Here is a 13,799-nt window from a genome sequence, read left to right on the forward strand (position 1 = left end):
GTCCAGGATGCGTTTCACAGGGCTGTGCGTTCCACAACTCGATCTTGGAAGTGATTGGATAGCTGATGGCAAGGGCGTGGTTTGCGGATTGAAAGGGTCACGTGACAAAGACGGAAAAAATAATTAAAAACGAAGAAAAAAGATGGTGAAGACACAGCACAAAGAGAGTAACTGGCTGTCCGGGGTCAACGTGGTGCTGATCATGGCCTACGGCAGCCTGGTGAGGAAGAGGACGGGAGAGCTGTACGGGGAGGTTTCCCAGGGCACCAATACAATGGGCTGCTGTCTCACTGCACCCAAACCCTCATAACTGTCAGCACCACATAAAGCACTTGGAACAGTCAGCAAGCAGGAAGGAGGGCTGGCAAACGAGCAGGGGGCTGTGCGGAGGGGACAGTGAGAGAGAAAGCAGGGGGCTGTGTGGAGGGGACAGAGAGAGAAAGCAGGGGGCTGTGCGGAGGGGACAGTGAGAGAAAGCAGGGGGCTGTGCGGAGGGGACAGTGAGAGAAAGCAGGGGGCTGTGCGGAGGGGACAGTGAGAGAAAGCAGGGGGCTGTGCGGAGGGGACAGAGAGAGAAAGCAGGGGGCTGTGCGGAGGGGACAGAGAGAGAAAGCAGGGGGCTGTGCGGAGGGGACAGTGAGAGAAAGCAGGGGGCTGTGCGGAGGGGACAGTGAGAGAAAGCAGGGGGCTGTGCGGAGGGGACAGAGAGAGAAAGCAGGGGGCTGTGCGGAGGGGACAGAGAGAGAAAGCAGGGGGCTGTGCGGAGGGGACAGTGAGAGAAAGCAGGGGGCTGTGCGGAGGGGACAGAGAGAGAAAGCAGGGGGCTGTGCGGAGGGCCCGGGACAGTGAGAGAAAGCAGGGGGCTGTGCGGAGGGGACAGTGAGAGAAAGCAGGGGGCTGTGCGGAGGGGACAGTGAGAGAGAAAGCAGGGGGCTGTGCGGAGGGGACAGTGAGAGAGAAAGCAGGGGGCTGTGCGGAGGGGACAGTGAGAGAAAGCAGGGGGCTGTGCAGAGGGGACAGTGAGAGAGAAAGCAGGGGGCTGTGCGGAGGGGACAGTGAGAGAGAAAGCAGGGGGCTGTGCGGAGGGGACAGTGAGAGAAAGCAGGGGGCTGTGCAGAGGGGACAGTGAGAGAGAAACCAGGGGGCTGTGTGGAGGGGACAGTGAGAGAGAAACCAGGGGGCTGTGTGGAGGGGACAGTGAGAGAGAAAGCAGGGGGCTGTGCGGAGGGGACAGTGAGAGCGAAAGCAGGGGGCTGTGCGGAGGGGACAGTGAGAGAGAAAGCAGGGGGCTGTGCGGAGGGGACAGAGAGAGAAAGCAGGGGGCTGTGCGGAGGGGACAGTGAGAGAGAAAGCGGGGCTGTGCGGAGGGGACAGTGAGAGAGAAAGCAGGGGGCTGTGCGGAGGGGACAGTGAGAGAGAAAGCAGGGGGCTGTGCGGAGGGGACAGAGAAAGCAGGGGGCTGTGCGGAGGGGACAGAGAGAGAAAGCAGGGGGCTGTGCGGAGGGGACAGAGAGAGAAAGCAGGGGGCTGTGCGGAGGGGACAGTGAGAGAGAAACCAGGGGGCTGTGTGGAGGGGACAGAGAGAGAAAGCAGGGGGATGTGCGGAGGGGACAGTGAGAGAGAAAGCAGGGGGCTGTGCGGAGGGGACAGTGAGAGAGAAAGCAGGGGGCTGTGTGGAGGGGACAGTGAGAGAGAAAGCAGGGGGCTGTGCGGAGGGGACAGAGAGAGAAAGCAGGGGGCTGTGCGGAGGGGACAGTGAGAGAGAAAGCAGGGGGCTGTGCGGAGGGGACAGTGAGAGAAAGCAGGGGGCTGTGCGGAGGGGACAGTGAGAGAAAGCAGGGGGCTGTGCGGAGGGGACAGTGAGAGAGAAAGCAGGGGGCTGTGCGGAGGGGACAGTGAGAGAGAAACCAGGGGGCTGTGCGGAGGGGACAGTGAGAGAGAAAGCAGGGGGCTGTGCGGAGGGGACAGTGCGAGCGAAACCAGGGGGCTGTGCGGAGGGGACAGTGAGAGAGAAAGCAGGGGGCTGTGCGGAGGGGACAGTGAGAGCGAAACCAGGGGGCTGTGTGGAGGGGACAGAGAGAGAAAGCAGGGGGCTGTGCGGAGGGGACAGTGAGAGAAAGCAGGGGGCTGTGCGGAGGGGACAGTGAGAGAAAGCAGGGGGCTGTGCGGAGGGGACAGAGAGAGAAAGCAGGGGGCTGTGCGGAGGAGACAGAGAGAGAAAGCAGGGGGCTGTGCGGAGGGGACAGTGAGAGAAAGCAGGGGGCTGTGCGGAGGGGACAGTGAGAGAAAGCAGGGGGCTGTGCGGAGGGGACAGAGAGAGAAAGCAGGGGGCTGTGCGGAGGGGACAGAGAGAGAAAGCAGGGGGCTGTGCGGAGGGGACAGTGAGAGAAAGCAGGGGGCTGTGCGGAGGGGACAGAGAGAGAAAGCAGGGGGCTGTGCGGAGGGCCCGGGACAGTGAGAGAAAGCAGGGGGCTGTGCGGAGGGGACAGTGAGAGAAAGCAGGGGGCTGTGCGGAGGGGACAGTGAGAGAGAAAGCAGGGGGCTGTGCGGAGGGGACAGTGAGAGAGAAAGCAGGGGGCTGTGCGGAGGGGACAGTGAGAGAAAGCAGGGGGCTGTGCAGAGGGGACAGTGAGAGAGAAAGCAGGGGGCTGTGCGGAGGGGACAGTGAGAGAGAAAGCAGGGGGCTGTGCGGAGGGGACAGTGAGAGAAAGCAGGGGGCTGTGCAGAGGGGACAGTGAGAGAGAAACCAGGGGGCTGTGTGGAGGGGACAGTGAGAGAGAAACCAGGGGGCTGTGTGGAGGGGACAGTGAGAGAGAAAGCAGGGGGCTGTGCGGAGGGGACAGTGAGAGCGAAAGCAGGGGGCTGTGCGGAGGGGACAGTGAGAGAGAAAGCAGGGGGCTGTGCGGAGGGGACAGAGAGAGAAAGCAGGGGGCTGTGCGGAGGGGACAGTGAGAGAGAAAGCGGGGCTGTGCGGAGGGGACAGTGAGAGAGAAAGCAGGGGGCTGTGCGGAGGGGACAGTGAGAGAGAAAGCAGGGGGCTGTGCGGAGGGGACAGAGAAAGCAGGGGGCTGTGCGGAGGGGACAGAGAGAGAAAGCAGGGGGCTGTGCGGAGGGGACAGAGAGAGAAAGCAGGGGGCTGTGCGGAGGGGACAGTGAGAGAGAAACCAGGGGGCTGTGTGGAGGGGACAGAGAGAGAAAGCAGGGGGCTGTGCGGAGGGGACAGTGAGAGAGAAAGCAGGGGGCTGTGCGGAGGGGACAGTGAGAGAGAAAGCAGGGGGCTGTGTGGAGGGGACAGTGAGAGAGAAAGCAGGGGGCTGTGCGGAGGGGACAGTGAGAGAGAAAGCAGGGGGCTGTGCGGAGGGGACAGTGAGAGAGAAAGCAGGGGGCTGTGCGGAGGGGACAGTGAGAGAAAGCAGGGGGCTGTGTGGAGGGGACAGTGAGAGAAAGCAGGGGGCTGTGCGGAGGGGACAGTGAGAGAGAAAGCAGGGGGCTGTGCGGAGGGGACAGTGAGAGAGAAACCAGGGGGCTGTGCGGAGGGGACAGTGAGAGAGAAAGCAGGGGGCTGTGCGGAGGGGACAGTGCGAGCGAAACCAGGGGGCTGTGCGGAGGGGACAGTGAGAGAGAAAGCAGGGGGCTGTGCGGAGGGGACAGTGAGAGCGAAACCAGGGGGCTGTGTGGAGGGGACAATGAGAGAGAAAGCAGGGGGCTGTGCGGAGGGGACAGTGAGAGAGAAAGCAGGGGGCTGTGCGGAGGGGACAGTGAGAGAGAAAGCAGGGGGCTGTGCGGAGGGGACAGTGAGAGAAAGCAGGGGGCTGTGCGGAGGGGACAGAGAGAGAAAGCAGGGGCTGTGCGGAGGGGACAGAGAGAGAAAGCAGGGGGCTGTGCGGAGGGGACAGTGAGAGAGAAAGCAGGGGGTTGTGCGGAGGGGACAGTGAGAGAGAAACCAGAGGGCTGTGTGGAGGGGACAGTGAGAGAGAAAGCAGGGGGCTGTGTGGAGGGGACAGTGAGAGAGAAAGCAGGGGGCTGTGTGGAGGGGACAGTGAGAGAGAAAGCAGGGGGCTGTGTGGAGGGGACAGAAAGAGAAAGCAGGGGGCTGTGCGGAGGGGACAGTGAGAGAGAAAGCAGGGGGTTGTGCGGAGGGGACAGAGAGAGAAAGCAGGGGGCTGTGCGGAGGGGACAGTGAGAGAGAAAGCAGGGGGTTGTGCGGAGGGGACAGAGAGAGAAAGCAGGGGGCTGTGCGGAGGGGACAGTGAGAGAGAAACCAGAGGGCTGTGTGGAGGGGACAGAGAGAGAAAGCAGGGGGCTGTGCGGAGGGGACAGTGAGAGAGAAAGCAGGGGGCTGTGCGGAGGGGACAGTGAGAGAGAAAGCAGGGGGCTGTACGGAGGGGACAGTGAGAGAGCAGGGGGCTGTGCGGAGGGGACAGAGTGAGAAAGCAGGGGGCTGTGCGGAGGGGACAGTGAGAGAAAGGAGGGGACTGCGGAGGGGACAGTGAGAGAGAAAGCAGGGGGCTGTGCGGAGGGGACAGTGAGAGAGAAAGCAGGGGGCTGTGCGGAGGGGACAGTGAGAGAGAAAGCGGGGCTGTGCGGAGGGGACAGTGAGAGAGAAAGCAGGGGGCTGTGCGGAGGGGACAGAGAGAGAAAGCAGGGGGCTGTGCGGAGGGCCCGGGACAGTGAGAGAAAGCAGGGGGCTGTGCGGAGGGGACAGTGAGAGAGAAAGCAGGGGACTGCGGATGGGACAGAGAGCAGGGGGCTGTGCGGAGGACAGAAAGAGAGCAGGGGGATGTGAAAGAAGACAGTGAGTGAGCAGAAGGCTCTGCGGGGGAATAGCGAGCGAGCAGGGGGCTCTGCGGGGAACAGCAAGCAAATGGGGCTCTGTGGAGGAAAAGCAAGCAAGCAGGGGGGCATGCGGGGGGAACAGTGACTGAGCAGGGGGCTGTGTGTGGGAACAGTGGGAGAGGGAGCTTGGGGCTGTACAGGGGAAGAGCGAGCAGGGGGCTGTCTGTGGGAACAGTGGGAGATGGAGCCGTGCAGGAGGACACTTGATGAGCAGGGGGCTGTGGGAACAGTAGGAGAGGGAGCTTGGAACTGTGCAGGGGGGGGGGGGGACTGGGTGAGTGAGCAAAGGGTTGACAAAGTGTTTGAGAGAGCGGGGTGTGTCAGAGGGCAGTGGGCAATCGAGCAGGGAGCTGCATGGGAAGGGATGGCGAGTGAACAGGGGAGCCACATAGAGGGGACAATGAATGAGTATGGGTCACCTGGCTGCACTGATGTCGAGCTGTTAGCAGGATTCCGGATTACTGGCAGGTCACTGTATTATTTAACCCTTTGCTCTCTTCAGCTGTTCGTCCTCATGTTCATCTTTGTGAAGAGACAGATCATGCGATTTGCGATGAAGTCTCGTCGAGGCCCCCACGTGCCTGTAGGACATAATGCACCCAAGGTAAACACTCTAAATGTTGCGGTCAGTTGGATGTGCTCACCTATCTTCTCTCCTTCTCATCCCCTCTCCCATCGCCTCTCTCCTCCACGTTTTCCAGTGGGGAATGCACAATTCCTTTTTTGCAGTGATGTTGCTCCCCTCTTTATTCCAGTGATGTTGCTCCTCTGCTTCTTCCAGTGGTGTTGCTCCCATTTTTTCCTGAGTGGGGTGTGCTCCCTTTCTCCAGTTGTGGGCCCTCCCGACTAATCTCTCTGCCATGTTTCTTCTCTTTTACTGCAGGACCTGCGGGAGGAAATTGATAACCGTCTCTCTAAGGTGCAGGACATAAGGTTTGAGCCACAACTCCTGGCGGAGGGGGACGAGCGGATGCTACAGCTGGGCTCTCCAGGTGAGGATGGGTGCCACAACCACCACCACCATGTTGGGCATCTTCTTCTCCCATCGGGTTTTCCCGTAACTCTTCGTGTCTGTGTCTTCCAGGCGGCTACAACTACCTTTACAGGATGAAGACACTGGATGCTGTGAAAGAGTCAGGTAATTGCCCTCCTAGCGATTAGAGAGAAGCAGCTCCATACAGCCCTGAGCCGTGGTGTCAGGACTCCGGGTCGCACTCTTGAAGGGCTGTTAAAGTGTATCAGAGCTAGGTGAGAGATGTGCCATAGTCGTGATTGCAGCATCTTTCACTAGTACAGATGAGGGGCCTCATTCCTTGTTCTCTTGGTGGCGCCATCCACTCATCATCTCTCCATCCTTCCTTGTAGACATCCCCTTTCAGGAGAACGGAAAATTCCCCAAATCTTCAGTGGGGAAGAACTTCCAGGCCTACCTGCTGGAAATGACCAACGCCAGCTCACCCTTCAAAGGGGTGCGGAAGACATTATTGGACTCCCTGACGGAGGGTTATGACTCTGCACGGTACGGCACTGGGGTAAGAGCTTCCTCCTCATGGACGCTACTTAGGTTATGTCTCCTGGTAATAGGGGACGCTATAACCGCACCACGGCAAACGACGTATGGCACTGACTCAGGAGCTGAGCTCGCCCATAAAATATAGTTGCCAACAGGTTGGGAGGAGGTAAATGGTCACTTTGGGTGGGATTTCCACAGACAGGTGGCCCAGACCACCGCCATGGCGTGACTGCTTCATATTTATTGTATCTTCCAGGTGTACGGGAGGCTGGAGCACGAGAAGTTCATGGAGGCGCTGGCAGAGTTATCGGCATTGTAAGGCACCTTTTCACAACCAGCGTCACAGTGTGTATCATTGAGCTGCATTATTGACCCCTACTTTCTCTTTCTTCACCAGTGTTCAGACCAGGGAGGCTGGAAGCCACAGGCACCGCCATTCTGCTGTCAAGGACCTGACTTCGTCTCCTGAGTCCGCTGGGACTCCTACCATCCAGGTGACCTACCTGCCCTCCAGCCAGAAGAGCAAGAGACCCAAGCACTTCCTGGAGCTGAAGAACTTCAAAGACAACTACAACACCCTAGAGAGCACCTTGTGAGGATGGCCACATCGGGGTTCTCCGGCATGGGGAGGTCTTACTCATGTCTATGAGTCAGTTGGTGCATGTTGGCGTATTCACTCCACTTACTGGTGTCTCCTCCGAAGCTCAATTGGAGAGACGCCAAAAACTTGGCGGACGTCATCGATATAGCGGAGTGTTGTCCTACCAGACTGAAACATGACCTGGATTTCTCTGCATGACTCATCTCCAACAGACCTGTACATAGTGACAGACTTCTGGGACCCCCACATTGTGTATATACAGGGTCTCCTGCCATATACAGAAGGAGCAGACGGGAGGGGATGTATTATCAATGTACACTATTAAATAAGATAAACTAATGTGACCTGTATGTATTCATTACTAAATATGCACACGAGCAGTATTATACTATTTATATTATTTGTGACAAAGTCACTGGCAAAGTGCTGGAGGAGAGATACGTTTCACTGAGGCTATTAGCTTCAGTGATTTGAAACCCAGAAGTTTGCTCCAGCACATTATGTGTTGAGAGTGGTTAATAGGCCATTTTAAGGACTGAGTTTTTTTTTTTGTGGATAACTGTAGAGCTGGTGGGAGGTTGTCCACCTTATCTCCACCAAATCGTATAGTCTGTGGTTTAAATAGCCTCCTGAGGCATTCAATGTTCAGTGTGTCTGCAGATTCTAACTCCAGAGACGTGTTTGTGCTAACCTGAACTGTGTGGATCCCTGCTACCACAAGGACTGTGCTTTGTATTACCACTCTGTTTTGTTTTCCTATTTTTCCCCAAAGGGCTATGTTTATTTGTACTTCACCATGATTCATGCCGCATATAAAACTGACCAGTGAAGATCTTAGGCTAGGTTCACATTGCGTTTGGGCGATCCGTTTAACGGATCCGTTACTTAGCTTCATTAACGCTATGTAACGGATCCGTTAACGCGCCCATAGACTTCCATCATTGTAACGCATCCTAACGCATGTCAAAACCGGCATGCGTTAGCGATGATGCGTTACTTTGTGATACACCGTCGAACGTGGTCTACCGCGTTTTCGGGTACATTAGGTCTAACACACAGTGAGCGGACACGTTTGCGGTGCGTAGACCTCTATTGCTAACGCATGCCAATGCAATGGTACCATGTGTTAGTGCATGCGTTAGCACGATTGTTGAAAAAAAAGAGATTTTGTGCATCAGCATTACACATCTATTTAACAGATCTGTTAAACGATTGGCACTAATGCGATGTGAATCCAGCCTTGAAGAGACAGCGTTCCCATGTCTACCTCCATGTACAGATGAGTAAGTCGATCTACCACATCTTCTACATAGAGGGCAGTATTATAGAAGTTATATTCTTGTATATATGAGCAGTATTATAGTAGTTATATTCTTGGACACAGGGGCAGTATTATAATAGTTATATTCTTGTACATATGAGCAGTATTATAGTAGTTATATTCTTGTGCATAGGGGGCAGTATTATAGTAGTTATATTCTTGTACATATGAGCAGTATTATAGTAGTTATATTCTTGGACACAGGAGCAGTATTATAGTAGTTATATTCTTAGACATAGGAGCAGTATTATAGTAGTTATATTCTTGTACATAAGGGGCAGTATTATAGTAGTTATATTCTTGTACATAAGGGCAGTATTATACTAGATATATTCTTGAACATAGGAGCAGTATTATAGTAGTTATATTCTTGTACATATGGGGCAGTATTATAGGAGTAGTATTATAGTAGTTATATTCTTGTACATATGAGCAGTATTATAGAAGTTGTATTCTTGTACATAGGGGCAGTATTATAGTAGTTATACTCTTGTACATAAGGGGCAGTATTATAGTAGTTATATTCTTGTACATAAGGGGCAGTATTATACTAGATATATTCTTAAACATAGCAGTATTATAGTAGTTATATTCTTGTACATATGGAGCAGTATTATAGTAGTTATATTCTTGTACATAGGGGGCAGTATTATAGTAGTTATATTCTTGTACATAGGGGCAGTATTATACTAGATATATTCTTGAACATAGGAGCAGTATTATAGTAACGCAAAAGAGGGGAGAAGCCAGCGCAGCCTAAGGTTAAGACGCAATACATAAAATGCAAATGCACATATTAATTTCTAACTGTATTTTCAAAATGAGACATTTAGCAAACAATTGATCAATTCTTTGAGCCACCCCGCCTCTTCACGGCAATCTCATATTGGGGCAGTCGTACACTACGTTTTTTATATTCGCTGTGCCATAAAGTCCTCCTAAGTGAACTAAAAGCAAGACCACATTAAAAGCATGCTGTACCTGGAGCATTACTGAGTCACCCCCATGGCGCCAGAGTAGGCAAGCGAGGATAAAGGTTGACCAGGTCCAGACAGACATTTCAGATCCAACCTCCACACTGCCCATCCAGAACCACAGATAAAGAGTGAGACAGGCTGAGACACAGGTGCATAATTAAACAAAGCCGGAGGCAGGGCAGGGCTGCTGTGTGTGTGTACAGCAGCCTATCAATCACTGAGACACAGAAAGAATGGCGCACATAACCCGGCGCGGCGCACGGCAACAGTGGTGGTCAGCCACTTACCAATAACAGAGCAAAAAAGGGGAGAAGCCAGCGCAGCCTAAGGTTAAGACGCAATACATAAAATGCAAATGCACATATTAATTTCTAACTGTATTTTCAAAATGAGACATTTAGCAAACAATTGATCAATTCTTTGAGCCACCCCGCCTCTTCACGGCATTCTCATATTGGGGCAGTCCTACACTACGTTTTTTATATTCGCTGTGCCATAAAGGCCTCCTAAATGAACTAAAAGCAAGACCACATTAAATGCAAGCTTAGTATTATAGTAGTTATATTCTTGTACATAGGAGCAGTAGTATAGTAATTATGTTCTTGTACACGGGGGAAGTATTATAGTAGTTATCCAAAATAGAGAAAAAAGCAGCAACACGCCATTTACCGTGTCATAAAAATCTAAGTCCTTTATTTAAGAAAGCTTTTCATGGACAAGGTTTTTGATGGCAGGACGAATACAGGTATGCAGGCAAAAGAACAGGACTATGGCCGTTTCGCGTTTAACGTGTCCAGATGGTATATTCTTGTACATAGGAGCAGTATTATAGTAGTTATATTCTTGTGCATAGGAGCAGTATTATAGTAATTATATTCTTGTGCATAGGAGCAGTATTATAGTAGTTATATTCTTGTGCATAGGAGCAGTATTATAGTAGTTATATTCTTGTGCATAGGGGGCAGTATTATAGTAGTTATATTCTTGTACATAGGAGCAGTATTATAGTAGTTATATTCTTGTGCATAGGAGCAGTATTATAGTAGTTATATTCTTGTGCATAGGAGCAGTATTATAGTAGTTATATTCTTGTGCATAGGGGGCAGTATTATAGTAGTTATATTCTTGTACATAGGAGCAGTATTATAGTAGTTATATTCTTGTGCATAGGAGCAGTATTATAGTAGTTATATTCTTGTGCATAGGGGGCAGTATTATAGTAGTTATATTCTTGTACATAGGAGCAGTATTATAGTAGTTATATTCTTGTGCATAGGGGGCAGTATTATAGTAGTTATATTCTTGTACATAGGGGCAGTATTATAGTAGTTATATTCTTGTGCATAGGGGGCAGTATTATAGTAGTTATATTCTTGTACATAGGGGCAGTATTATAGTAGTTATATTCTTGTACATAGGAGCAGTATTATAGTAGTTATATTCTTGTACATAGGGGACAGTATTATAGTAGTTATATTCTTGTGCATAGGGGGCAGTATTATAGTAGTTATATTCTTGTACATAGGGGCAGTATTATAGTAATTATATTCCTGAACATAGGGGGCAGTGTTATAATAGTTATATTCTTGTACGTATGACCGGTATTGTTTTTATATATATAATGATTCACTGACACAGTGTATGAAGGGAGATAGGTGTCACTGCATATACTACAGTCAGTGATGTAGAACCAGATCATTTTTGCCTCCAGCATGCTAAGTACTGAGAGGGTTAATTTTAAAGTTACAATGGGCTGGTTTTATGTGAGCATGCATAGAGTGGGAGGGAGGGTGCTCACCGTATTCCCTCTTGCGGCATGTGTACTAGCAGGACCTGCAGTGATGTCACGATCATGTGATCATCACATGGTCCTGGTTAGATACCTGGACATGAGGGACAGTCTGTGTGGTGTGTTGTGAGAGGGAACACTCTTACTTGGCTCCAGGAGGAGCGGAGGACATTGCCAGGTGTCTGCAGGTGGAACCTGCAGAGAAAGGACCCTGTGGCACTTTGTTTGTTTTGTTTTCTGTTAAGCCAGGAAGGTTCTGCTTCTGTTTTCCTGAACCCTGCCTTGGTCTATGCTGACTTTAACCCCTTAGTGACCACCAATACGTCTTTTTACTGACCGGTCATATAAGAAAGTAGCATTCCCCAACGGGTGACGATCTTATATCTCTCAGCTGTACACTATAGCTGACAACTTGCTGCATCATGCATTATCAGTGTTGGTACCGACAATAGTCGCTTCATCCCTTAAATGCTGCTGTCAATCACTACAACATCTAGATGGTTAACAGTGTGGGGGCTCCCTCTTTAACCCCTTAGTGACAGAGATAATTTGGTACTTAATGACCGAGCCAATTTTTATAATTCTGACCACTGTCACTTTATGAGGTTATAACTCTGGAACGCTTCAACGGATCCCGCTGATTCTGAGATTGTTTTTTCGTAACATATTGTACTTCATGTTAGTGGTAACATTTCTTCGATATTACTTGCGATTATTTATGAAAAAAACGGAAATATGGCGAAAATTTTTAAAATTTTGCATTTTTCAAACTTTGTATTTTTATGCCCTTAAATCAGAGAGATGTGTCACGAAAAATAGTTAATAAATAACATTTCCCACATTTCTGCTTTACATCAGCACAATTTTGGAAACAACATTTTTTTTGTCAGGGAGTTAGAAGGGTTAAAAGTTGACCAGCAATTTCTCATTTTTACAACACCTTTTTTTTTTAGGGACCACATCACATTTGAAGTCATTTTGAGGGGTCTATATGATAGAAAATAACGAAGTGTGACACCATTCTAAAAACTGCACCCCTCAAGGTTCTCAAAACCACATTCAAGAAGTTTATTAACCCTTTACGTGCTTCACAGGAACTGAAACAATGTGGAAGGAAAAAATTAACATTTAACTTTTTTTTGCAAACATTTTAATTCAGAACCATTTTTTTTATTTTCACAAGTGTAAAAACAGAAATGTAACCATAAATTTTGTTATGCAATTTCTCCTGAATACGCCAATACCCCATATGTGGGGGTAAACCACTGTTTGGGCGCACCGCAGAACTTGGAAGTGAAGGAGCGCCGTTTCAATGCAGAATTGGCTGGAATTGAGATCGGACGCCATGTCACGTTTAGAGAGCCCCTGATGTGCCTAAACAGTAGAAACCCCCCACAAGTGACCCCATTTTGTAAACTAGGCCCCTTAAGGAACTTATCTAGATGTGTGGTGAGCACTTTTAACCCCCAAGAGCTTCACAGAAGTTTATAACGTAGAGCCGTGAAAATAAAAAATCGTATTTGTTTACACAAAAATGATCTTTTCACCCACAAATTCTTATTTTTACAAGGGTAACAGGAGAAATTAGACCACAAAAGTTGTTGTGCGATTTCTCCTGAATACGTCGATACCCCATATGTGAGGGTACACCTCTGTTTGGGCGCACCGCAGAGCTTGGAAGTGAAGGAGCGCCGTTTTACTTTTTCAATGTAGAATTGGCAGGAATTGAGATCGGACGCCATGTCGCCTTTGGAGAGCCCCTGATGTGCCTAAACAGTGGAAACCCCCCACAAGTGACCCTATTTTGGAAACTAGACCCCCCATGGAACTTATCTAGATGTGTGGTGAGGACTTTGAATGCCCAAGTGCTTCACAGAAGTTTATAATGCAGAGTCGTGAAAATAAAAAAAGATTTTTTTTTCCACAAAAAAGATTTTTTTAGCCCCCAAGTTTTTATTTTCACAAGGGTAACAAGAGAAATCAGACCCCAAAAGTTGTTGTCCAATTTGTCCTGAGTATGCTGGTACCCCATATGTGGGGATAACCACTGTTTAGGCGCACGGCAGAGCTCGGAAGGAAGGAGCGCCGTTTTGGAATGCAGACTTTGATAGAATGGTCTGCGGGCGTTATGTTGCGTTTGCCGAGCCCCTGATGTACCTAAACAGTAGAAACCCTCCACAAGTGACCCCATTTTGGAAACTAGACCCCCCAAGGAACTTATCTAGATGTGTGGTGAGAACTTTGAATGCCCAAGTGCTTCACCAAAGTTTAGAATGCAGAGTCGTGAAAATAAAATCATTTTTTTTCCACAAAAAAGATTTTGTGGCCCCCAAGTTTTTATTTTCACAAGGGTAACAGGAGAAATTGGACCACTAAAGTTGTTGTCCAATTTATCCCGAGTACGCTGATGCCCCATATGTGGGGGTAAACCACTGTTTGGGCGCACGGCAGAGCTCAGAAGGGAGGGAGCACCATTTGACTTTTTGAGCGCAAAATTGGCTGTCCTGTTTGGAGACCCCCTGATGTACCTAAACAGTGGAAACCCCCCAATTCTAGCTCCAACCCTAACCCCAACACACCCCTAACCCTAATCCCAACCCGATCCATAATCCTAATCACTAACCCTAACGATAATCACAACCCTTACCCCAAAACAACCCTAATGTCAACCCTAACCATAACCCTAATCAAAACCCTAAATCCAACACACCCCTAATCCTAATCTCAACCCTAACCTCAAACCTAACCCTAATCCCAATACA

The 13,799-nt window shown here is 50.2% G+C and overlaps 1 protein-coding gene across 2 annotated transcripts; it reads left to right on the forward strand.

Moving 5' to 3' along the window:
* Positions 1–45: 45 nt before the first annotated feature.
* Positions 46–7,289, forward strand: C1H1orf43 (chromosome 1 C1orf43 homolog). Of its 2 annotated transcripts, XM_069728901.1 has the most exons (7): positions 46–220; positions 5,339–5,440; positions 5,720–5,828; positions 5,921–5,974; positions 6,202–6,368; positions 6,606–6,664; positions 6,747–7,289. In XM_069728901.1, the coding sequence occupies exons 1-7, from the start codon at positions 143–145 to the stop codon at positions 6,943–6,945; spliced, it is 768 nt and encodes a 255-aa protein (XP_069585002.1). In that variant the 5' UTR covers positions 46–142; the 3' UTR covers positions 6,946–7,289. The 2 variants fall into 2 exon arrangements, with proteins under 2 accessions (XP_069585002.1, XP_069585003.1); XM_069728902.1 differs by lacking the exon at positions 5,339–5,440 and having other exon boundaries at positions 58–220.
* Positions 7,290–13,799: the final 6,510 nt, after the last annotated feature.

This window comes from Ranitomeya imitator, chromosome 1 (genome assembly GCF_032444005.1).
Source record: "Ranitomeya imitator isolate aRanImi1 chromosome 1, aRanImi1.pri, whole genome shotgun sequence".
Lineage (NCBI taxonomy): Eukaryota > Metazoa > Chordata > Amphibia > Anura > Dendrobatidae > Ranitomeya > Ranitomeya imitator.